Source organism: Homarus americanus, unplaced genomic scaffold, assembly GCF_018991925.1.
Source record: "Homarus americanus isolate GMGI-L3 unplaced genomic scaffold, GMGI_Hamer_2.0 scaffold25483, whole genome shotgun sequence".
Lineage (NCBI taxonomy): Eukaryota > Metazoa > Arthropoda > Malacostraca > Decapoda > Nephropidae > Homarus > Homarus americanus.
In genome coordinates this window covers 8482637-8507839 of record NW_024726235.1, presented here as the reverse complement: position 1 = coordinate 8507839, position 25203 = coordinate 8482637, and the positions used below count along the sequence as shown (strand labels likewise).

Below are 25203 nucleotides of genomic sequence, written 5' to 3'. Positions count from 1 at the left end.
TAAGCACCAATCCTCAAAGATGTTTCCTGTTGTTAAGTATAGAATGATAAAATAAATGATGTCTACGGTAATTCTTCTAGTGGTATACTGTACAGTCGCCCGTTCTCTCTCCTGCTGTTCTACAGACTCCGAGATTCAGACTCATGAACCTGAAGCAGTAGGCACTGATACGTTATTCTGTCCAAATATGCTTCAGATTCACGAGTCTGAATCTCGAGATTCGTGGTTCAGGAGAAGAGGCAGCAGGATTTTTGCGGGTGACTGTACAGTAAACTTAAGGAATATTCCATCTGGTTTCTTTTAAGAAAATTCTAAAGACAATGTGGGAAGTGAACCATTCAAGAGGCAATTCTTTTCTATTTAGCTACATCATATTATAATTTATTCAGTTCTATATACAGTCAACCCTCACTTTACGTGGTCCCACATTCCGCGTTTCCACGGTACCCTGCCGGAACCCAGGATGCTCACATTCCGCGGTGCGTGTACCCCTTTACGCGGAGAGTGTCCGGCTCGACGCTATTTTTAGATTCGCCCCACCTGCCTCCGCAAGCCGCGCGGTAAGGTTGCGCAGTGCATGTCTCTGTTGCATTATCAGTGACGTCATATGACATATCGGACTATGATTGGCCATGCATCCCTACCTCCCTCCGCTGCTAGCTGTAATTGGTTTAAAGTAATATGACGTGTCCACCCAGGGGAGGGAGGAAAGACGACGCATGACCTAGCCACGGCAGTTTCACCCCTCCAGGCCACACAGTGTAATCGTGCATCCATTGTTCTGTAAAATGGCTTCCGCCGCACCACCGCCCCCAGAGAGAAACCTTTCCTTACCTGGACCCAACCGCCCTAAGCCCAAGAAGACACGACGTTCCTTAAGCTACGAGGTGAAGTACAAGATCATCCAAGAGTTAGAGAAAGGAACAAGACAGGTTGGTTTGGCGCGCGAGCATGGTGTGAACGAATCTACGATCCGGACGATAAAGAAGGATGCAGCCAAGATGAAGGAGCACATGAAGATGACAAAGTCTACAGGTGCTTCTATGATCAAGTATTTCCACAACCAGGTGCTTCTCAAGACGGAAAAATTACTTGTGAGCTACTTGGTGCGTCAGGCACGACGGAACATGGCGGTCGACATGCGCTCTGTTAAGGAGTACGCACGTGAACTGTATGCTGCAGTGTCACGAAAGATGGGAATTACAGAGCCCAAACCCTTTAATGCTTCCTCTGGGTGATTACAGAGGTTTAAGATCCAGAACAAGATCACCAATATAAACATTGGTGGTGAAGAAGCGAGTGCTGATCGTGCTGCGGCTAGGGAATTTCCTCCGTTTTTACGTGAGATTATGGAGGAAGGACAGTACACCGACGACCAGGTGTTTAACATGGACGAATCTGGTCTTTTTTGGAAAAAGCTACCTTCCAAGACCTTCGTTGTGAAGAATGCCAGCAAGATTCGGGGCAGGAAGATGCAGAAGGAGCGCATCACCGTCCTGTTTACCACCAATGCCTCCGGTACCTGTAAGCTCAAGTTATCGGTGATCCACACAGCACGCAAGCCGCACGCCTACAAGAGCATGGACATGACCAAGCTAAATGTCCACTGGCTGACCGCACGTAAGGCGTGGATGTTCTCTACACTGTCCCTCTCCTGGTTTGATGACTGTTTCGTTCCCGATGTAAAGAAATTCTGTGAGCAACAGAATGTGCCACTCAAGATTTTGTTGCTGCTGGACAACGCACCAGGACACTCGACCCTACTGTTAGATCGTCACCCCAACGTAAAAGTGGTCTTCCTTCCTCCCAACACTACGTCTATATTACAGCCCATGGACCAAGAGTTAATCTGTAATGTAAAAGCTGCATTCTCAACAAAAAAATTCAAGCTCCTGAACAACTACACCAACACCAGGGAAGAGTTGCGTAACCTGAGTGACACCACCACCGATAGCAAGAGCGAAGACGACGAGGATCAACAGTTGGCAGAGCAAAAAATACTTTTCAAACAATTCAGGAGAATATTCAACATCAAGAAAGCTGTGGACTTCTTGGTGAAGGCATGGGATCAGCTGTCTGTAGCAACTGTTTGTCACGCATGGAGACATGTGTTGCAAGGCATTCCGGGCGTAAGGCAGAGTCAATCTGTGACTGGTGAGGTTCAGACTGTTGCAGTAGCAGTGGACCTTGCCAGAGAAGCTGCGCAGAGTGTTACAGCTGCAGGCTTCTCCGAGACCACCAACGACGACATCTTGGAGGTGATAAGGGATCCTGATGTGACTACCGACGAGATGGTAGATGATGATGACGTCAGTGAAGAGGCAGGTGGTGCGTCATCCCAAGAAGAACACCGCTTATCCCATAGTAATGTTAGGGGTGCCATCGAGTGTTGAGAAAATCAAGCTCCTCCTTTCCGACGACCCTGACGCAAACAGGTATGAAATCTTCACTACCCAGCTGTTGCAGACTATGGAGCCCTACTTCAAGGTTTATCACGACAACATAAACACCAGCCGTCAGCAAAGCATAACAGAGTTCTTCGCCCGCAACCCACCACAGCCAGCCCAAGCCAGTGATAGTGACAGAGGTAGAGACAGTGATGATGACTTTGAGGGATTTGTCAGGGAGGCCCTGACAAGTGTGGATGACAGTGATGATGATTCACCTGAGGGCCAGTAGCCTGCCCTCTGCCTCAGAACCAGCCTCCATCCCCGTATGCCGACCCATCTCTTCTACTAACATAAGTGTTCAACCTAACTTTTAGTTTTCCTAACCTAACCTTTATTTTTCCTAACTTAACCTCTTCTATATTAATTGTTTGTGCATACCATCATAAAGTTAAGATAAAATTTTTGCTACAACATAGTTGTGTGTCGTCAAAAAGTGGAGTTTGGGGGTCGGCCCGGTCTCTATTTCAATTAATCCCATATGTTATGTTGTTCACTTTACGCGTTTCTCACTTTCCGCGGTACCCTGTGGGTTATATTAACCGCGTAAAGTGAGGGTTGACTGTACTGTATACTAATTCTTTTCTATGTAGTTTTAGGCAATAACCATCAGACACTGGTTTTGAAATATTCTCAATTGTCACTGAATCGACTTTAAAGCACAATTTATATTAATGTACAGTCATTTGCACTTATACCTGGTACAATGGCTGGCACGTTTTGAGAGGTGTGGCAACTTTGTTTTTGTTAACATCGTATTAAAACTCTCAGACATGGCTATAAGGAGACTCACAACAGAAGACAGACTAAGGATGCTAGATAACCATTCGATAGAGTTGCCATATCTCACAAAATACACCACACAATTTAGCAGGCACAGTATAAGTGTAGGCAAATAAACAATACACACACACAAAAAAAAAGCTCAATTCACATGACTTTTAATAAATATGTGCCACATACTGCCAAGAACTTCTCTGCAAACTAAGTAATTTTCTGTATACTGTAGTAGTTCTGTCAGCACCAACAATATTTAATAAATACTGTACATACCATTTACAGAAACTCCCACTTACATTCCTGGATACGCCATAAATTTTTTCTACAGAGTAATTTTTTATTTAAGAACCCTATTTAAGGTTCTCGAAAAAAAAATATCCTGTATAAATTCCTTTCTCAAACTGTACAAAAAACATAATATTGACCATCATTCACTCATCCTGCTGTCAAAAATCTTCAAACATAAAACATTAAATTGAGCACCTTTTCACATGCATCAAATTTCTATACTTTAAGACAGTACAGAACCCTCACAGAATGGAATCTTGATTAGTGTGTGTAATTCTCCGTACAGTAAGACTTCACTTTATCAGACTTATTAGGACTGACCATATTCAAGCATAAACTGTACACTACAAGGGCATTTTTTAATTCAAGAACCCTAAGTGATTACAGTAGTACTATATTTTAGGACATGCAATAAACAGGAACCTAAAAACCAGTAGGAAAAAAGTCTGATCATATCATCACAATAATCTATTTTTAGGTTCCTGTTTATGGCATGTCCTAAAATATAGTACTGTAATCACTTAGGGTTCTCAAATAAATCAATGATCATTTATTAATTATGGATACTTACTGTTACCTACTTAAATTTTTTTTTACTAACATACACTTGAACTTGAGCGATATATTATTGGAGTTTTTAATTCCATTATCTTCAATATCCAGTTAATTATTTTTTTAACAAGTACACTACTGTATACAATATCTATCATCATTATTATTATTATTTTATGGCCATTTTCTATGTTTGTGTGTTAGTCATATAAAGGTTTATACATGTACTGTACACTATGTAAACTGAGTCAGACTTGGTATTATTGTTCAAGGTAAGGGGAGGAAAATACAGCACTGTACAAACAACTGAAGAGAATTAGACTTATCTAACCTCAATACAGTATTCATGTTCAGGTTGATTTTTTTTACCGGTAATTGCAATTTTAGGTTTTATATGAAAATAAAAAATTCTCCCATGGCAGAAATAAAAAGACAAAAATAATATTCACTACATAAATTACAACTCTTGTTTGGTTTAGTTTGTTCTCACATTTGAAAATAAATGCTGAGCCATACATTCCTGCATACCCTTTGTCCACAACTTATATTAGTAGAATGGCAAATTAAATGTTATTCTTTTTAATCCCTTGCGTATGGGACCCCTCTGGCTTGAATAAAATCGTCTAGGATTAGCCAAATTAAAACAGTAGTAGTGTCTCTGCAGTGAAGGGGTTAAGTGTGCAATAACCTTGAGTTCCAGTACTTCAAAATCTGATAATGTGAAAGCTTACTGTATCATGAATTATTACTGAAACACGTGTACAGGATACATCGACATTGCATTTCTAAAGTTCCTAATAACAACAGACTGGTAAAACTCCGAATCTAATTTGAATGTCTCTTTTAACAGGTAAACTTTCAGTACCATACATTTGAGAGACTTAAATCTATCTGCATTATCGTTCCTCCTCTTCTACTTATATGTGGGATGAATCAAGAGGCAGAGACATCTTAAAGAGGGAAAATTATACAAAAGTAGCACTAGGCAAGTATAGAAAGTGACAGGAAAGAGGTAAGGTATTAAGCAGAAGTACTGTACCCACCGACTGCAAAAATTGCTAAAACAAAAATATCTTCAATTTTCCCTACACTCTCCTTTTTTATATAATATTGTTCATTGAATTTATATCCTGGTTACATTAGTATTATTTGTTTATTTTCATGTTTCTCATGTAAAAAAGTATATTCTATTCTTGCCTCTTTAAAAGGAAATTAATTGATAAATCAATCAGACACAGTAAGTCATAATAAAATAAGCGTATTTAGGAAAGAGCCAAAAGAAGCAAGCAACAGCCCCTAATCTGGCAACCAAATAAATCATAAAGCAAAAATGTGTACAAAATTCAATAAGTCAGACTCTTTAACACGTATTATACCACATTCATCAGAACAAACTGTTTCAACTTACAAAAAGTATTCTGTATATCAATCTATGTTATCATTAAAAATTTAACACAAAACACATGTGCAAATTGGAAAAAAATACCAATATACAATTGGTCAACAAATGCATTACGTCACCCTTGAAAAAATTCCCTATGCATGAAAAACATCCATGGTTCAAGCCAGGAAAGGTTAAGCACAGCCAAAAATCATTGAAGTTATGGAGAAATTTAACAACCCTCTTTAGGGAAGAAACAAAACAAAAACAACCAAGCTGCCTCGGAACATAAAGGAAGAGTCACTGAAGTTTACATGTGACAGTCCAATACATTATACCAGAGATTATCTGTGGCAGGACAAAATGATAAGCCATTAAGTTGTCGTGGGTGGTAATCTACTGAAAATAAAAGCCAAGGATTTATTACACAGTTTCCCTAACACAGATACCGTACCTACATCAACTAATGCACATTACATATCACAATTTGGTGAACTCTATCTGTCTCTTTCTGTACCTATCAAAGTTTGGTGAAACATGTCTATCATAATTTGACAAAGTCAGACACTTTCTTCTCTCTTCCAAAACTTGACACTGGGTGGGCCAAAAGCAAACTTTCTCCATCAAACAAAACTTGAGCTACCCATCTACAGTACTGTATTTGACAATGTTTCTCTATCAGGTAAGGAGGCTGGACTAAGAACATCCAGCCACACCAGAAATGACATGCATTAATGAGGATTGTGTATAGGAAGAGGCTTTACAGTTAAGCCTGACTCATACAAGACATAAATGAACAGACAGATAGATATTAGATTCCTTGGCTTTATCCAAATAGTAACAACAGTATACAATAAGAAGTTATTATATAGTTGAGCAAAATTCTTCTCGTTGAATAAATTAAGCTTGTGCCATCACACTTACAGTACCTCACCATTACAAGAATAGATGTTAAATCACACACACACTCTTTTCTTTTGAATAACACATTTCTCCTCATCTGTATAGCTCCAGTTCCTGAAATATAACTGTCATCTACACCTTCGAATCAATAAAGAATCACAAAACTACAGAAGTACTTTAATTTTTTCAAGTCCTTATTCAGCTGAGAAATGAAAATGCAGACCTTCAAGTGAGTAAACTGTTAGGAAAAACTGTTTAATATTAGAATCCCGATCTGGCATACATTCAGTGCAGGAATAGATGTAAGGAATAATGACCCTGAGCAGGAAAAGAAAGTAAGGAAGAGCATAAAACCACAACACAGCCCAACAATCCTGAACACTATCAACAATGAACAGGTGTGAAAACCATTACTGGTACACAAAATTATCCATTGGCTTGAATAACATGGTTTGCCACAGTATATATATTATTTTCTTCTAAAGTACAAAAATTCCATCTCAAATGTTCTTTGGGTGTCTAGGAACACATATCTGCTCTGATGGATAACTTACCTATAGTGTCTCAATGATTAACAACCTACAAAAATTATGTATGACATTATGTTAAAGCCTTTGTCCCTAGCAATGCGATATACGATACTCCAATACCTAGTACGCCAATAATGACAGCTAATAGTATATAACTGATGGAACAGGTTTCCTCCCGGCTGGAACCGTCACCTTCCAGCTGTTGTGCTCCGTCGGCATCCACATCACCTCCATCCATTACCTCTGCAGCATCTGACAAATTGGAAAAAATCAAGTTGACGTTCTTGACTGAATTTTGCTTTTAATTGTTTCACTGGCCTGGGTTTTCAAGCACACAATTTACTTCTTAAAATTCAGAACTGGTGGCACAAACCATTTGTGCCACCAGTTCTGAATTTTAAGAAGTGACAAACCAAAGGTTGTTTGAATACAGTGAAACCTCCATATAACGGATTTCATCTTGATATAGTTCATTAGATGGAAGTTTCATACCTAATGGACCCTCGATATAACAGACTTTCCTCTCTCTATATAGTCCATTAAATAGAGGTTTCACTGTGTCTATAAAAGAAATCTGAAGTTGTCACAGCAAAAGCGAGACTTGTAAGTTAAGATAAACATTGAAATTTAAGGTAATGGGTTTATATAAGTATAGTACTGCACTGTGTAATTATGTTAATCTCCTGACCTGCATGAGTTTCGAGGGTATCATCTACATGCTCTTTACGAACTCTGACACTGAGCAGCTCCTTGGCAGACTGGCAGGCATCAGAACAGGTGTCACCAGGGAAGAGATAATCACACAAACTCACAGGTAACCCACCACCTGCACAAATATATAGGTGATAGAAGTCCAGGTTATTTTTTTGTCATTATCACACAAATATGGCTTATTAACATGAGACTTGTAGAGAGAATGTACGGTACTCTTCAGACTGATACCCACAGGGTTCTAGTCTGATAGTACTGAAACATTTTCATAACCTAAATATTCCTGAAACACACAAAAAAGTGTCCATGATTTGCCTGGGTGGCTGATGGCATCTTCCAATAGAGGGAGAGAAAATGCAAATGAACTAGCTGTTAGATGCTTATCATCCTCAAAATAAAGCCTCTTCATAATTTCAAGCTCTACCTGTTGCAATTAATCATAATAAATTGCTTACATTAAAAACAACAACAACATTATTCAAATGGTTATTAAATCATAGTACAGTATCTGGTTCAGTAATTTTTTTAACACTACATAATATAAATACACAAAGAGAACTCAGTCAGCCAGTAAATGAGTGTCATCACATATATGATCACTTAAGGTTCAGCTTTCATATCAACACCATATTGATTAATTTGTTTATCATTCTCATATTGTGCAGTTAGTACGGAGGACACAGCTAAATCTTTTTGCTGTCCAAGTGGAAATATTGTACAGCTTTTAGCTTGTTTAGACTTAATAAGGTCTATATTGTATCCTAACCCTATTAACACAGAGAAATTAAATACATATTGTACAGTATATTCAAAACCTAAGAGAAACCACAACACTAAATACATCAATACTACTTAAAGTCAATTAATACAGCATTGATTAACACATAACATGTAACTTACCTTCTAAAAATACTCGACGTGGAGGCTCGTGGATGATGGGGCCAACGAGGTGTGATGGTGGTTCATCCACAAGGGAATCACAGTGCATCTCCCATCTAGCCACAACAGAGCGAACTAGATCAATCAACACGGCAGAACGGGCCTCTCCCACAGTTGCCTGAGCCAGAGATTCACACAATAAAGTCCCTTTTCTCATGCCAAAATCACACAACACTTGGCTGTATGTTCTTGAACTCTGTCTCCTACTCACTTCCAACAATACCTTATGTGAATATTTCCATCTGTTTTTACACCTTAAATACACTATTCTTTATCATACTACTGTACCTGTAATCAATACAAATGATAATTTCATAATTATATTTGCAGATGTATCATTGTACAAATTCTGTATGGTAAACAAAGAAAAATTAGCTTAAAAACTAACTAACTAAAAATAACTAACTACTGTACTTAACTAAAAACCAACCAACCAACTAAAAATAAACAAACTGACCAACTAACTTTCTAAATACTTGTCAAACGCATACAGACTATGTGGACAATATTAACTAACCTTTGAATGCACAAACGCCAATCCTGCCAGAGTTCCAGTGAGACGTATACAACCAGAGCTTTCATTTAACCCATTACTAGATGTTAAAGGAGCACAAGAGTCAAGAATTTCTGCAAAGAAGACTTTTGGGGGGACTAACTCCATGATGCCTCGACTGCCCCCTTTTTTCTTGGACGGTTTTTCATCTACGCTCGAATTCAATGGCTCGTCATCATCCGGGAGTTCCGAGTCAATGAGGATGAGACTCTCTGTCACGTTCTTCGCCCAGGGTTTTATCAAGGTCTGAGGAAGTATTCAAGGAGCTGGTTTTGACATGAATTACCTAGTAAAATACACAACAAATTGACAGAAATCAAGCTCTTGGTTAGAAACATTATTTCAGTAAAGGTCTGAAATGATAAGCAGTACAGTTTACCATTAATTTGCCTTAGTGATAATTTTTTTTATACCCTTTCTCACTTAATGTTACATCAAAATTCAGTTTAGTGATGTTTGACTCACTAGGATGGGGGGGGAACTGTGGATGAGGTGGCCAGCGAGATGGATACGTGGTCTGTGAGAGGTTATGCATATTGCCATTGTTACATATACAGTAATGAAACTATAAATATTTTGGAAAAATCATTACATTACTTTATTGTGACTTAGAAATAAAGACAGTATCATATAAAATACTATAAAATAAGAAATATAAAGATACATGGGTATGTATGTGTAGGAAGTGAACACACATGTGGAAGCAGTGAACTGTATCTGTGTTGCCAGCCTGGCCGTGCTCCCTCCCCTGATGTGATGTCACGGCATACACTCAGCACACCGCGGCAGAAGCCACATGACTCTGAGTCAACCGGGTGACTGCCTGCCTGAATTGTCATGTCACCCAGAGGATGGTTTGAGTGTGGAATGAGCTACTTTTTGTATATAAAAAACATCAATTTAAGGTTTATCAGCTTTTTTTCATTTTTGACATATGTAATTTGAAATTTGTTCAAAACTGCATCATTTACATAGAAATTTGGTTGCTGTTAAATCCATCGTTTAACTTGGAAACTGCTTATAACAAACTCATTTATTCTTATTAGGGAATACCGTACTCGGTGTTTACCGCCCTGCCATTTAATCCTGTTATTCGCCCTCTGTGCTTCGCTGTTATCCCTCATTTAGTGATAATCTCGTTTAACATTAGGTTTTTGAGGAACAAAACTCCGTCATTTAATGTAATGTTTTTGTACACAAACTGAAAGCAATAAAACTCTCAATTACCTTTACAGTACTTGTACTCTTATATTATTTAAATATACATTATCCACACACACACCTCCTTTACGCACCCTGAGAAAACAGTTGGTAATTGTTCGGATAATGATTGTCCGCTGTTCTTCATTGAAAATTGGTTTACTAGCTTTATTACGGGATGCTGTATTATGTTGTGAAAAATATAAAAATGGCTGAAATCATTGTGCTAACTAAACCAAATCTAACAAAACTTTACCTAACCTACATCTTAACTCGTCTATATCTAGAAAACTAAGCATTTTTACAAAAAAAATTAATTGAACTGAAAGTAATCAGCATAAAAAGTGTGTCTAAAAACACTCATAATTACTGAGCTACTGACAGCCATGTCCCTCATAATTACCGAACCACTAACAGCCATAATACATCTGCCACGTCACAGCTGATGATGCGACTAAAGGAATGCTATCTCAATTTGCCTATATCTAGAAAACTAAGCATTTGCACAAGAAAATGAACAGAACTGAAAGTAATCAGCATACAAAACTGTGTCTAAAAACACCCACCAGAAATTACAGAACCGCTAATGGTCACCAGTCATATATTAGCTGAACAGTAGATTATTTACCCACAAAATACTCACACAGGAACAGTTCCCTACACCTACACAATTACAGGAGAAACCACTTAGCTATGAGAGGTCTTACGAGAATTGTCTTATAGAGAGACTGTGTCGACCTGTCCTTTGGAAGCCAGAAGTTAAGGTTGATATTGTATGAGTAACTCAGCTGCTGCCATTTGATTCCTCCTCGCTGAAACTTGAGTTCAGCATTTGCTGGAAGACTGGGTGCTGTGGGGGATACATCCACACTCTTGCAGAAAATCCTAGAATGAATAAATAACAAAATAAAACTGGTTTATTATCACACAATTTTCTGATTACCTAATTATATAAATTAGTGATCCGATTCTTAAACTGTTTAGGTATTTACACTGATAATGAAATCATATGCGATACAGTATACACAACAAATCCCTCTCACTCTGAGGAATATCTATCTGCATTTTACCATACCTATTTTGTACTGTACAGTACTATATAATTATTTACACAATTCAACAGCATCTTACTTGAATGTCTGTGAACAAACGTGTAAGATAGTCTTCTCAGTTCTAACTTCTGCCGTGTCTAACAGAATCCTGGATGCTGTCCTGTGAGCCAATGCCAGAAGAGAGCGCAGCTTAGACTGACTGAGAGAAGAGTTAAACTCTGCTTGAGGTGTCACCACGTAGATGCCAATAATATCCAGCCCACCTGGCAGCATGCGCACAACCTGAGGGCCATTCTTGTGTTAGTAATTTTTGATCGAGTACAATACAAGTACAATATTATTTTCTCCTCAATAAAAATATAAAGGGACTAACCAGTATTAGACAAGAATATAAAGAAATAAACAAAGTTATGTCCATAAATTAATTAAAGTTTAATTCAAATTTCAAATAATATTTTTAACAGGAAATATCACTGAAGTCATGATACAGTAGTCAGTTTTCTACCACGTGTTCATGAATAAAAAAGGAAAAATCCTGAAAAAAAGAAATAAAAAAATTTCTTCTTCTGAGCACTTTCAATAGATTGTTAAAATAACTGCTACAAATCTTACCTGTCTTGTGTGCTGAGATATGGTACTGTCGACTACCTTAGCAATTGAGTCAGGAAATTTTGGTTTGGCCTCTGTCTTGGGACTTGGCAGAGCCTCTTCTTCTTCTGAACTCAAATCTCCTTCATCTGGGATAGGCGTCGGGGCCAAATGAACAATGAAGTCACGGTCATTAGTGCTCTGAAATGTTAACCCTCCTCTCAGTGCAAATCAACCCTTTTTATTCACCAGTGACTATCTCTTCATCTTTCTCACCTAACCTACTTAAACTACCCGTTATCTTAATAGAAACATTGGTAAGTAACATTTACTGATGTGGTTAAGGTTAATGAGGGTCACACCATTATTTCTCAAAATTTTTAATGGGATCATGACTGTTAAATTTATTTCAGTGCACATAATGCAAATCATGCATAATATTGCACACTGAGCTTTAAACTTCCTACAACACATTAAGATGTGTGCGCGCATCTCTGGGATTTTCTGTGTGTCTGGCAAGCGAGCCAATCAGGTACCAATGAAAGTAACTTTCTTGAGGCGGCATTGTGTGATTTTACATTTGTCAGTTGTTGCACTGTAACACGCATTTTTTTTCAGTGTCAATATTCTGTCTCATTTTGAAAACTTGCACGTCCTGCTAGCTTTATTTTTTTTTACGGGGAATAGCTCACCCAGGCACAGGTCATGGACCCACAATGGGGCCTAAGGAGCGAAAAAATAGAGTAAAAATAAAATAAAAATAGAAGAGAAAAAGACTATTAATCTACACCACGAAGATGCCGGAAAACCAGCTTTTTGAAGTGAGACAGATTATAAGAGTATGGAAACACAGAAGAAGGCAGAGCATTCCACAGTTTGGCTGTGTGAGGAAAGAAGGATGTACTGTACTATAACCGGTTATTCTAGTCTTGCCAACATCCACACAGAAACGGTGGGCACCGCGGGCAAGACGAGTGTTGCGAGCCCATGGCCTTGCCGGCGGTAAACAGGATGCCAAATCCACTGAACATTGCCCATTAATGTCCCTATAAAAGAGAGAGAGTGAAGCAACGTTGCAGTGAAGAGAAAGGGAAGAGAGATTATCAACTAAAGGAGGAGAGTTAATAAGACGAAATGCCTTTGATTCCACCCTATCTAACAGTTGGACAGAAGAAGAGCCACTGGCAGAATATTTATAGTACCGGTATATAATTAATTTCACTGAATACAAAGCACATAACGATATGATATGACAGGTCATGTGATCATTCTTTCATTGTGTTTTACCCCGTAATTTCCTTCATCTTTCATACCCTGCCCACTACAGGTGATTTATGATCATGGAGAAAAATAAAAATAAAATAAAAGGAAGATGATGTGGTATCATTTTTATTAGTTACTTCTATCATCCAAAAAACAACTGTGGAAAATTTAAGTAAATTCTATAAAGGCCTTTGGGTGCTAACCATCTGTTCCACTATTATGGCAATACTGTACAGGGTAGTGTAGCAGGCAGTTAGCACCAAAATATGTTTATATATTTCATTCATATTTTCCACTTATACAGGCAGTACCCAGTTTACGAACGTCCGACTTACAAACATCTGCTGATACATACGAGGTTAAACTTTAAATTTACAGTACTGTACTGGTATTTTATTTACCTGATGAAGTATTTTATATTTTCATTTACTGTATTTTGTCATTCTATTTCTTCTTTTCTCTTAAATAAAGCGATTTTAGATATATATAAGGACTTAAGCTATGATATAGTGTAGTGGGATTTTAGACATTGTTCCGTAAGTACGATATGCACATAGCATGCGTTTCGACTTACAGTAAGTCCTCGCTTAACGTCGGGGCTACGTTCTTAAAAACGAGACGTTTTACGAAACAACGTTAAGCGGATCAATTTTCCCCATAAGAAATAGATAAAATACGGGAGTTACGTTTTTGAGCCTCCCTTTGCCCCATGACATACATTACATATATAAAAAATCATTGCCATTTCTATTGAAAATAGTGCATACATATACGTACAACTATAGTACTGTACTAAGTTTGTATTGGTACTCACCGATGGGCTGAGGTGGTATAGCGAGTGTGTGGTGGGTAGTGAAGCGGAGGAGGCAGATGGCGGGAGGGGAGGAGTATGGCGGGAGCGGAGGAGGAGGGTGGCGAGTCACTGAGACTCTGCGGCTGCCTCCTCTTCCTGCTCTGACTGGGGTTCCTCCACCGCTGCTTGCTCCTCCTCGCTTGCAGACTGTGGTGAAGATGCTGCTTCTGCCGTCCCGCGACAAAAAAATAAATTCAGCGTTGACTGCTTGGTGCTACTCTTCTTTTTATCCTTGTAGATCTCAGTGTAACAGCCTAGACTGTCATCAATGCTGCATTGAATCTTTGAGCTACGTTCTCTGTTTGGGTCGTCATCAATAAGGATTTGCATACCTTGCTGGATCATGTTGAATGCTTCTGCCATCCTCTTGGCAGTTAGCGTTCGTTGTGCAATTTCTTCGTCGTCATCGTCTTCAATGGGACTGTGTTCTGTTAGCAGTTGCAGATCTTCATTAGTTAGCTCTTCTGTATGGGATGCCAGGACTTCCTCAATATCCTCTGATTCCAGCTCATCAAAGCCGTAAAGGTCTCTTCCTTCGATCCTTCACCCTCTGTTTCCTTCATGTCGTCAAACAAGGATCTGGCCTTATGCTGGATAACCATAAGGCTCACAGACGTATTGCATTGATTTGGGTCCTCCATCCACATAGCCAGCATCTTTTCCACATTTTCTATCACAGTGCTTCTAGTGCGAGTTGTCTTAGTTGCACTGAGAGTAGTACCACTTCCAGCACTAACCTTAATCTTGTCCACGTTGGTCAGGACAGCATGCACCATTGCAGGGGTTAGACCTAGCACAGCGGCTATGTCCACAGCACGTTCCCCTTTTTTCAAATCGGGTTAATACATCCATTTTCGTATCAAGGGTAATGGTCTTACGTTGCCTCTTCACTACACTAGCATCAATAGCAATTGATGGGCACTTGGAAGCCATTTCGAATGGTTAGAGTACAGTTTTTAGAGCAAAAGCACTTAAACACACATGAATGATGTGAAGTCGTAACAGAGACTGACTCGGCGTTGCTTGGGGACGCTGTGATGTTCCGCGAGTGAGAGGTATGTAGCAAGCTGAGCCGAGAGAGGGACATGCGCCGTAAAAAGTAGTCCGTGTCGATGGAAAATGACGTTGTACTGAGTCATCGGGACGTTAAACGAATCTTGGGTATCTAAAGATTAGTGGCGTAGTACTGAAACAACATTAAGCGGGCCGATATTATACAAGGACTTTAGTTACATTTTCGACTTGAGAGCGTCCCCAGGAACGGAACTCGTTCATAACCTGGGGACTGCCTGTACTTCGAATGATATTAACAAACAAATCAATAAAACAATTCTTTATTTTCATTATAAATGTATATTTTGAAATTTCTTCCATTTTCTCTATCTACAAGCATAAATCACCTGTAGTGGGCAGGGCATGAAGGATAAGGGAAATTGCGGGGTAAAAACACGACAAAATACTGATCGTACGACATTTAAATTAAGTCTGTATGTGCTTAGTATGTAAATAAAAATAATTTTTACTGTAAAATCTGGCCTCTTGGCGTGTGTTATCCTCCAATCGTAAGCAAATAAATTTTGAATCCAGTCAAGCTTAAAGTGTCAATAAACAACAGAGCGTCATATCGGGAATTTTACTACCAGTATAGGTTCATAAACCTATTCGTTTAACAAATGACGAGAATCATATTGTAGGAATCGAAACCCATATTATAAGTTTTGATTCATTTCCAATACCGTACCGTACGAGTTAATTGGTTAATAAGTGAGCTGAATGTTTGTCTACTTATTGTTCTTCCTCAAGGAGGACTGAGGGAGAAGCAATATTTTTTTTTAACGGTGTCTTTATCATGTCGTGTTCAGTATCATATCACAATTTATCTGTGCTTGTGGAGGATGATGACAATCTCCAAGAGTTCATCTGTCAACATTGACTAATTGGCAAGGTGTGCAAGTGTTCAAGATGCAGCAGAGAACTGAGAGTGGAGAAGAAATATGTTTCAATGCAAGAACTGACCGTACTCTCAAGTCCATAAAAAACATAAAATTGCACCATGCATCTTCAAGATAGTTGCTTTCATTGGTACTGGATATCAAAGGAAATTCTTTGTGCCTCCTATACTGGGGTATCCGGGGGTGGAACCCCTAAGATAGACAGTTAGGTAGGTTCTTTTTGGTGGTATTATTATCATGTCAGTCATTTGGGGAATTCTAGGAATTTAGGTTAGGTTAAATATAGTTTTTGGGTTCTGTATCTAGGTTAAGTTAGATCAAAATCATTCAAAAGCCTCCAAAAAGCGTTGGAAAAACATAGGGATGACTGAAAGTATAATTTCACCTCTTTTGGTTCGGTTGATTAGGTCAGGCTCTGCTAGGTTATGTGCATTCTTGTGTTTAGCATCATTAAAATAGTATCTAACCCAAAAAATTGGTTCAATTCCATAAGCTATATCTACTGCTAACCGTGTTCTCCAACATTACCATACGTACCTGACCAATGAGTATGCCAATCTGGAAGGTACCAGCTTTAGCCAATGCAGTGAGCTTGTCCTGCAGGCTGTCCTCTGCCACCACCGTCCTGCCCATGACTCTGGCTGTAATAACTCTATCAATCTATGGGTTATCTGGGACTGAGACAGCTGTCACTGGTACAACTGGTTGTGGAAGGTCAGTCACGTCATGGCCAGGTGGATACACTATGTTAAACTGATGGAGAGTATTTGTTCATACAGCCACTTATTTAAAAGCTGTGCAGACTAAGTGACTGGGAGAACTGACAAAGTGTATTTTTCACATCACCTGTCAATTGCAGATGGGAAACATTAACAGGTTAGTTCAGGCGAAGAGATTGACTAAAGTTTTCTCCGCACAATACCTCAAGCTGACTAATGCTAGAATAATACCACGACCCTAACCGTTAAGTCACTATGATTATTTTCATTTGATTCGAAGATTTACAAACGTGATGTAACGTGGCAAAAAAATTCTATCATAAGTTAAAAGAAGCTCTGTTTGTTCGTATCGCTTTAAAACTGATAATTTTTGTGGTCGTGAAGTATCGTTAACATCAGTTGTCAACAAAACAATCTGCATTCAATTGTACCCGAATAATCTGATTTTTTCTCACTTTCACCACAAAGTCTTCATTTGATAATTTTAAAAATAATATTTTATAATTAAGTCTGGTATTTATTCACATAACTAAACTCTTTTTTTCACCTTTAAGAGAAAACTATAATATACTACCCGGACCTCATAAGCATCAAACTCTACCACACACTCGTATATAATTGTCTGAAGTTCGTGTCAATTTCTTTAACTATTCCGTTTAAACTCACATATTTATTAATATTGAGGTAATCATCTACAAAATCAAACTTCTTAATTTAAAGCCCGCCAAAATCACTTCATCCTCTTGCCACTGGGTAGACAAGTCCTGGGGAAGCACTGTATCTGTACCTGCCCCAGTGTGTGTTGGTCAAGTCTGGTCTTGAATGATCTCACACTCGGTGCCATCACAACAGTGGCATATTGTTCCAAGAATTCCCAACTCTCCGAAAAAGTTTGCCCTGACAATTTTCTGAACTTGTGGCTTCTTCAACTTTAAACTGTGACCTGTAGTGAGACGTTCACCCGTCAGATCCAGGTATGTACACTCAACTGAATAATGCCCTCTGAAATGTTTATAAATTTATATTAGGCAACCCTTGCCCGCTTATAGTATAAGCTGGGCAATGCAAAGCGTTCTAATCTCTCAGGGTACCCGAGGCACCAGTCTGGTGACCCTCCGTTGGACGTTTTCAATCAACTGGCGGTCATTATTATATCTCGAAGACCACTGTTACTGTAGAGTCTACAGTGTAGACTGTACTGTACTCTAAACGGGGAAGCAACTCACCCTTGAAGAGTATTAGGAGGGACTGATCATAGGCAGAACGCTCTTGAGCCCTACTAGCTTAGTTTGATTCACTTCCTCACAATAGTTTATATATTTTAAGGAATAATATGAATTTATTAGCCATATAACTTTATATGAAGCATTATACTGTAGAGTGTAAGTAATCTTTCAGACTCGTCATTATTATAGTTTATTATTTATAATTATAAACTTGACAATATTAACTAATCTCTTTAAGTGATTCTAATTAAACAGAAACCTTTGATTATTGCCCACGAAGTAAGTATTTTTAATAAATCCTGCATTTTGATAATAAACTTAGTGTTTTCAATATTTAAAAAGAAAATGGTTAAATGTGTAGGATAAACTTGTTTATTGTGGCTGACGGCTGATATTTACATAGATACATCGATTGATATTCTTTACAATCACCATATAAGTTCACATTTATTTTGTATGTGCACACACAATTCTAGGAATACAGATTTCATACAAACAATGGTAAACAGGAAGTATTCACACAAGGACAGCCCAGCAAAGCCATCATGAACTTAATTCCATTCGGGTCTTTTGCCTCTGCTGGGGGGCGGGAAAATTGTGCGTAATAAATCTACAAAAATGTAACTTTGCACTTTGACTATCCGAAATTGATCAATCGTATTTTCAACATTCACACATTCACAGGCCGTTATATATATATATATATATATATATATATATATATATATATATATATATATATATATATATATATATATATATATATATATATATATATATATATAATTCCTCATACAAATTCATCTTGATTCAGTATGTGAATGAACAAGGCATTTCTTCTTTAAATTGACTTTTGTTTACCATTGTTTATATATTATATGGTTTTTGTATTTATAGGTGTGGATTTGTATGAACGATGAGCCTATCTATTTTTCTATTTAATTATATCCGAGAAACTCTACATTGTCAGTAATATTTTAGGAATTATAGTAGATTACAGTTTGTGTATTTCTATACATATGTATTTCCTCCATAAGTGTGGCACTTAGTATGGTGCTGTTTACTTTCCCAAGATGGAAGGTACAGTACATCTTTACATTGCCAACTGGTACAGGCAATATTGTCCAATGTAGTTTGTATTTTTGATTCACTGTCACATGCTGAATCAATATAAATTTCTAAGGCGATTTTACTGAATATCTATCTATCTATTAATCATCCTTTAGTGGACTTATTTTCTCCAAAATATCCCAAAGTTTCTTCTGGTATTCAGGATCGAGTGACTTATTCCAACGCTGTGGGTGTGTTACGCAAGGCTGAAAGATCTTCTTCAGCGTTGTCGGTGCTATCTTCTGCAGCGTCTCAGCCACGTCACTTCTGAACTGTTTGCTGCGTAGGTTGTAGAGCCAAGGGTTCCAGGCTGACCCGGCCACGAACAACCACCAGGCAAAGTAAGAGTACAAGGCCGCATAGGGGAAAAATACATAATCCAAGGACTGAAAGATGATGTTGATGGTCAGTGGCACAGAAGACAAGAGAAAGAATCCCAGCATGAGGCTCATTGTTGTCAGTATGTAGCGGTTTTCCCTGTGGAATTCGCTGGTGACTCTCATATCCAAAGATTTCCACTCTGCTGCTACCTTGGCCTGCTCGTGTACGAAATTCCAGATGGCTAGTAGAGAAAATACAAGAACAGACATTCCTATCAGTAACAGGAGTGCCATCTGACAGTGGTAAATTAATACAGAAATTATTCCTTCTGGTATTTCACCCGAAACACCGGTTGGGAGCTTTTCGAAAGTTAGTTGCTGTGAAGCGAGATGGCCATCATGGTGGGCAGCGAGGGCCAGGGAGTTGATGAGGCTAACCACCCAAGTGAGAACAATGGCAATGATGGTCCGCTGCACCGTGAAGTAATCTTGATAATGTAATGCTCTTCCCGTTATCACGTACCTCTCTACGCTCAGTAGGAAGAGTGTCAGTAAGGAAACGTAGGAACAAAACCTGAATACTATTGAATGAAACAGAAGAAAGCCACTTTTACTTGAGAAGAATTGACTTATTTCAAAAGCATGAATAGCATTTGTAGGATTACTGGTCAACATCTCGTCTGGTGGCACTATTATGTATTCGGGTGAGGTGAGGAAGGGAGAGAGGTGATGATACAGGGAAGGAACCACAACAAAGACAGCAGTGAGTAAATCGGCGACGGCTAGAGAGGTGCGAAGCATGCTTGATTCCTGGCCTCTGTGACCCCCGCCCACCATCACCACGATCACCAGTGTGTTCCCTATCACCCCGCTCACCGCCACGCCCGCCACCATCACTATCAGCAACACCTCACCTACCTGACAAGATGCTGACAGGTAACTCCAGTCACCGTTTAGCCCGTGGGCCTCGGGGTTACCAAACCAGATAACGAGATACATGTTATAACAGCAGGGCCATTGAACATTGGTAGTGACGTATAATGTTGTGTTGCTGCCGCTGACGGGATCATGACCGTACTCCTGGTAGCCACACGAGGGATTACGGCTGCTGTTGATTAAAGTGTTAGTTAAACGAAAAGGCAGTCCATTGACTTCTGAATCAATAATCTTTTGATTACCTTCGCATAATTCTTTAAAACATTCAAGGTTGTCGTCCAAGAGGAAGAAGGCAAGATATTCTACTCTTGACGGCTGTTTACAGTCGAGGGAGTGAATAAATGCCACATTTGCCTTCCAGCATATTGTGAGAAATTCCTTTTCCTCACAAATATCAAATCTTCTGAAAAATGGGAGGCACATTCTCATAAAATTTTCGTCATAATATATCTCCAGTACTGAATCTCTCAAGTTGAGTACTCCAATGTTGAATGGTTCCACGTCGCTGAAGAGTAAATTGTAGGTAAAGCGACACAGATCCAACGTGTCTTGGAATTCTAAGATCTTGAGTTTCTCATATCCTTTACAAGCTCCCCCTGGCTGCCCGAGGAACTCCGATGAGTGTTTATATGGGGGATGGTCGCACAGGTACATATTATTAACACTGGACGAGGAATTTAATATTTCCTCAGGGCTCACTGTCGTTGTGGATGGAGAAGAGGCTTTGAACCCAACAACAGATCCTGGAGTTGTCATATAGTTCATCATCGCCGACGAGGACAAGGGACTGAGAATATCTACAGAGTGTTGTGTCGCCGTGGCATTCCCAATCGTCGATGGATTCATGTGGGTGCGCGAGGGCTTGGTGGTCGTGGTGGGCTGAGGAGACGATGTTTCTGTATCGTCTCGTGATGAGCCACCGCCATGTCCTTCACCATAGTGTCCAGAAGGGCTGATTACTCCCAAAGGTTGCCTTGTGTGGCTATTGGCAGAACCCTCAATTGACCTGTCAGATATAGTTGACCCTTGGCTATTCGTAGCAGTTAGACCTAGACCCTCAAAGGAAGTAGAGGCGAGATGCCTTGCTACATATGTGGTGTCTTTAGTCCGTGATGACTGAAGCCGCGTTTGGTCGATAAAGGAGTTTAAAAAATGTGCTTGAGATGTAAAATATCGCCTGGGGGATATTTGGGATATTTCATCTTGTTGGTTGACTATATTAGGGGCCTCAGGGATGGAACTCGGTGGCCCAGGAAGGTTATCTGGGAAGCTTTGAGGTATCTTGTTATAGTCTATGGGTATTAGCAGCCAATTCTTATTGGGATCAGCGCGGAGATTCCTAACTCTCTCGTTCCTGGTGGTGTTGGAGAAAGACCATGGGAGATTCCTCCCTTTTATGACGCTGTGCCTCTTGTTTAGTGAAGTTCCTCCTTCGTCGTCGTTAAAGAGGCAGAACACTGCCGCCAATGAGAGGGCCAACAGGAGGATGACCCTAAGTCTACCACCATCAGCCATAGTGGGTGGGCAAACTACAAGACACAAACACCAACACAGTGATTACGATTCGATTTTGTTTTCCACGACGTAAGAAAATATTAAACTCTCTTACAAGACACACACGTATATCCATCGTAGATAGAGAATAACATATTAACACATACACTTCACCACAACACAACACAACACAACACAACAACACACGTGCTTCACAGGAGACAAACAAACACACTTTTCTGTTTCAAATACTGCTGATGCTGTGAGTCTTGAAGCTGTGCTGGTGACTGACTGACTGACTGACTGAAAGGACTGGTGCTGTGCTGGTAACTGACTGACTGACTGAGTGGACTGGTGCTGTGCTGGTGACTGACTGACTGAGTCGACTGATGCTGTGCTGGTGACTGACTGACTGACTGAGTGGACTGGTGCTGTGCTGTTGACTGACTGGGTGAACCACAGTGGTGAGAGCGTATTGAGGCAGCGCAGGTGTTGGCTCACAGGATGCTGACACGATACTGAACTAGGGAATGCCACCTGATAATTTTGTGTTCATATTTTTTATCACCCTTTTTCTTCATTTTTTTATAAACTATGTTATTGTTGTTGTAGTTGTAGTAGAATCAGTTGTAGCAGTAGTAGTAGTAGTTGTGCTGTTGGTGTAGTAGTTGTAGTTGTAATAGAATTAGTTGTTGTAGTAGTTGTAGTTGTTGTAGAAGAAACAGTTATTGTTGTAGTAGTATTAGTTGTAGTAATAGTATTAGTAGTTGTTGTTATTGTAAAAAGTTATTGTAGTAGTAGTTGTGGGTAGTAAAGTAATTGTTACTGTTGTAGTAGTTGTTGTAGTTAAGCAGTTGTTGTTGTAGTAAATCAGTTGTTGTTGTTGTTGTTGTTGTAGTAAATCAGTTGTTGTTGTAGTAAATCAGTTGTTGTTGTTGTAGTAAATCAGTTGTTGTTGCTGTTGTTGTAGTAAATCAGTTGTTGTTATTGTAGTAGTAGTTGTTGTTATTGTTTTGGTGTGTTTTATGAAGCTGGATATAAGAGAACAAGCTTGAAACTCAACCTGGTGCCTGACTCGTGTTGCCTGCTGCCCGACCACTGCTTCGCCCTCTTACTCGATCTCCCGACGCGGTATTCCGGACCCTGAGTCATGGATCGTGGATTCATGGGATGGTTCATAGCTTGGGTTCATGGTTACGTATTCCGGAGCCCCGTATCTGTGTTGTTCAGATCTTGAGCGGAGGTGTAACGAAGCAGTACATGAGGGAGGAGATCAGGAGAGCAAGGGGGGACCTAGTTGAGGTGTATAAGCATCTCAGGGGGCACTACTCAGTTGAGTGTCCTTACTTGGAGCTGGCGGACGCTCGCCCCACAAGGGGTCACAGCTCAAGATTGAAGAAGCCGCAAGTCCGGAAAACCGTGAGGGCAAACTTTTTCGGAGTGAGGGTTGTAAACTCTTGGAACAATCTACCAGAGAGTGTTGTGACGGCACCGAGTGTGAGCTCTTTCAAGAGAAGACTTGACCAACACTGGAGCGGGTTCAGGTACATTCAGGAGCCGGTGCATGCCCAGTATTTGCCAACAGTGCGTGACAGAGACGTGACCGATCGCCCGGGCGGCTAGCGAGCCGACCTTTTGGTGAAGAATATAAAGGAAAGAGACGTGACCGATCGCCCAAGCGGCTAACAAGCCGATCAGTGGCGAAGAGGATAAAAAAAAAAAAAAAAAATATGTTTCTGGACGGACGAGGGTGTGGTGATGGTGGTCGCTGGTCGGCGGAGTCGGTTGTGGTTGATAGCAAATTGTGTTACTCTGGCTTAGAATGTAATGTAAGTTTGTAATATTTATATTCCATTGTATGTGTTAGGATTGTGGTTATTGTTACTGTATCGTTGGGTATTTATATACAGTCAACCAAAGTTCCATCGACCACACCCTGGCTCTCGTACTCGCAATTTTACCTGGCAACACTTGAAGGAAGGAAGGAAGGCTGTATGTAAAGGTGATTGTGATTGGTGGATTTATTTTAGGCTGTATCGCTGTCAGGATAAATATTAAACAATCCAAAAGTAAAATGTTTACAATAAATTATTCATCGTTATTTAAGATCATGACAAGTTTCCAAATATTCGTATATTTGCTTAAATAATGAAGAAATTATATCAATGAATTGGCAACGCAGCTACAACCAGGGCTGCCACGAGATTCTCACATCAAATTTCAAGAATATACAGTATGTTCCACGTTTTATCTTGAGTGTTTCACGAAGGAATTAGTTGTATTTACCATGTGAGCATTACATAATATATTGTGACGTAAGTTAGAGAGCAGACACTGTAATACACTCATTTGTCAGTCACGACATTGTATCTTCGTATATTATAGTTCTCAGTCAGTGTGTGTGTGTGTGTAAATAAATTACATTCGTAATTATGGCAATTATAACACGAATTATATGTGAAATGTGTGCTATTGGGAAAATGAAGTATCCAAGTGGCAGCTGATGTATGGAGTTTAATATTTGGTTCCCCTTTGTCGAACTAAAAATCGACAATTGTTCGGCAAAAGACTCTGTACTCATCGTTAGGTAACATCATTTTCAACAGTTACCTATCTTATTTATGACGTCAGCATCAGGCTTTACGCCCACCAATCACATATTACTTGGCATGGTCTAATCAACCAATAAGAGCTTGACTGAAGTGTTGTTGTGATAACTCTCCGACTAACAGACACCAACAGTAGATATGTCTGGTTATTGACTCACTGACACACTGATGGAAGAGCGTCTGCTAGTGGTGTCTGTGATAATGTTTATCTGTCTGTCTGTAGATACTCTTCTACTCCAGACGGTCACTCCTTTTTAACTATGCATATGTCTTTATGGCTGTAAGTGTATAATTGTTGATGGTTATATCAGGTACTTGTATTTTGTGTGTGTGTGTGTGTGTGCGTGTGTGTGTGTAAAACAATGATAGACGTTATTTGTGTATTTTTTTGTGGTCTCTCAACTACCAGTGTTATCAAGCCTCGTTCACTGTGTTTATTTAACTATTTACAATTTCTGAAAAACCCCCCATCATTTTAGTCTATATCACAGTTTACAGTTAAAGGTTGTACCAAGTAATTTCACATTTTCATTAAACATTCCAGTAAGGTGGATTTTATGTATATTGTTCTTTATGAGATTATTATTATTATTATTATTATTATTACAGAAAGTAAACGAATTTCATTTGCGTTATCAACGTCAATATTAAATGCCAACATGTTAGGTAGCTTGACCAACAAGTACGTTAACTTAATCAGATTAATGTAAATTTACCCTTTTAAGTACAATCATTACCGCCAGTGCTTCAAAAGGCCCAGAGCTGGCGGAAACCAGGTTCAGTATTTATACTAATCA

The 25203-nt window shown here is 39.3% G+C and overlaps 1 protein-coding gene across 3 annotated transcripts; it reads right to left on the bottom strand.

Annotated features, from left to right (window-relative positions):
• Positions 1 to 3072: 3072 nt before the first annotated feature.
• LOC121865510 (protein odr-4 homolog) lies at positions 3073 to 16961 on the bottom strand. 3 transcript variants are annotated; one of them, XM_042365025.1, is made up of 9 exons: positions 16839 to 16940; positions 16530 to 16633; positions 11949 to 12125; positions 11416 to 11618; positions 10992 to 11169; positions 9049 to 9330; positions 8493 to 8649; positions 7570 to 7707; positions 3073 to 7133 (listed from the first exon to the last, which is right to left on the bottom strand). In XM_042365025.1, the coding sequence occupies exons 2-9, from the start codon at positions 16623 to 16625 to the stop codon at positions 6952 to 6954; spliced, it is 1413 nt and encodes a 470-aa protein (XP_042220959.1). In that variant the 5' UTR covers positions 16626 to 16633; positions 16839 to 16940; the 3' UTR covers positions 3073 to 6951. The 3 variants fall into 3 exon arrangements, with proteins under 3 accessions (XP_042220959.1, XP_042220958.1, XP_042220960.1); XM_042365024.1 differs by having other exon boundaries at positions 16530 to 16961; XM_042365026.1 differs by having other exon boundaries at positions 11949 to 12073; positions 16530 to 16953.
• Positions 16962 to 25203: the final 8242 nt, after the last annotated feature.

What these genes read in the sequence shown, in the direction of transcription:
- LOC121865510 (XM_042365024.1), bottom strand. Translation starts at nt 16,625, where the DNA reads ATGGGCAGGACGGTGGTGGCAGAGGACAGCCTGCAGGACAAGCTCACT. An exon ending in TTGGCATACTCATTGGTCAG is followed by an intron (nt 12,126 to 16,529) that starts GTACGTATGGTA and finishes TTAACATTTCAG; the next exon opens with AGCACTAATGACCGTGACTT. An exon ending in TATCTCAGCACACAAGACAG is followed by an intron (nt 11,619 to 11,948) that starts GTAAGATTTGTA and finishes AATGGCCCTCAG; the next exon opens with GTTGTGCGCATGCTGCCAGG.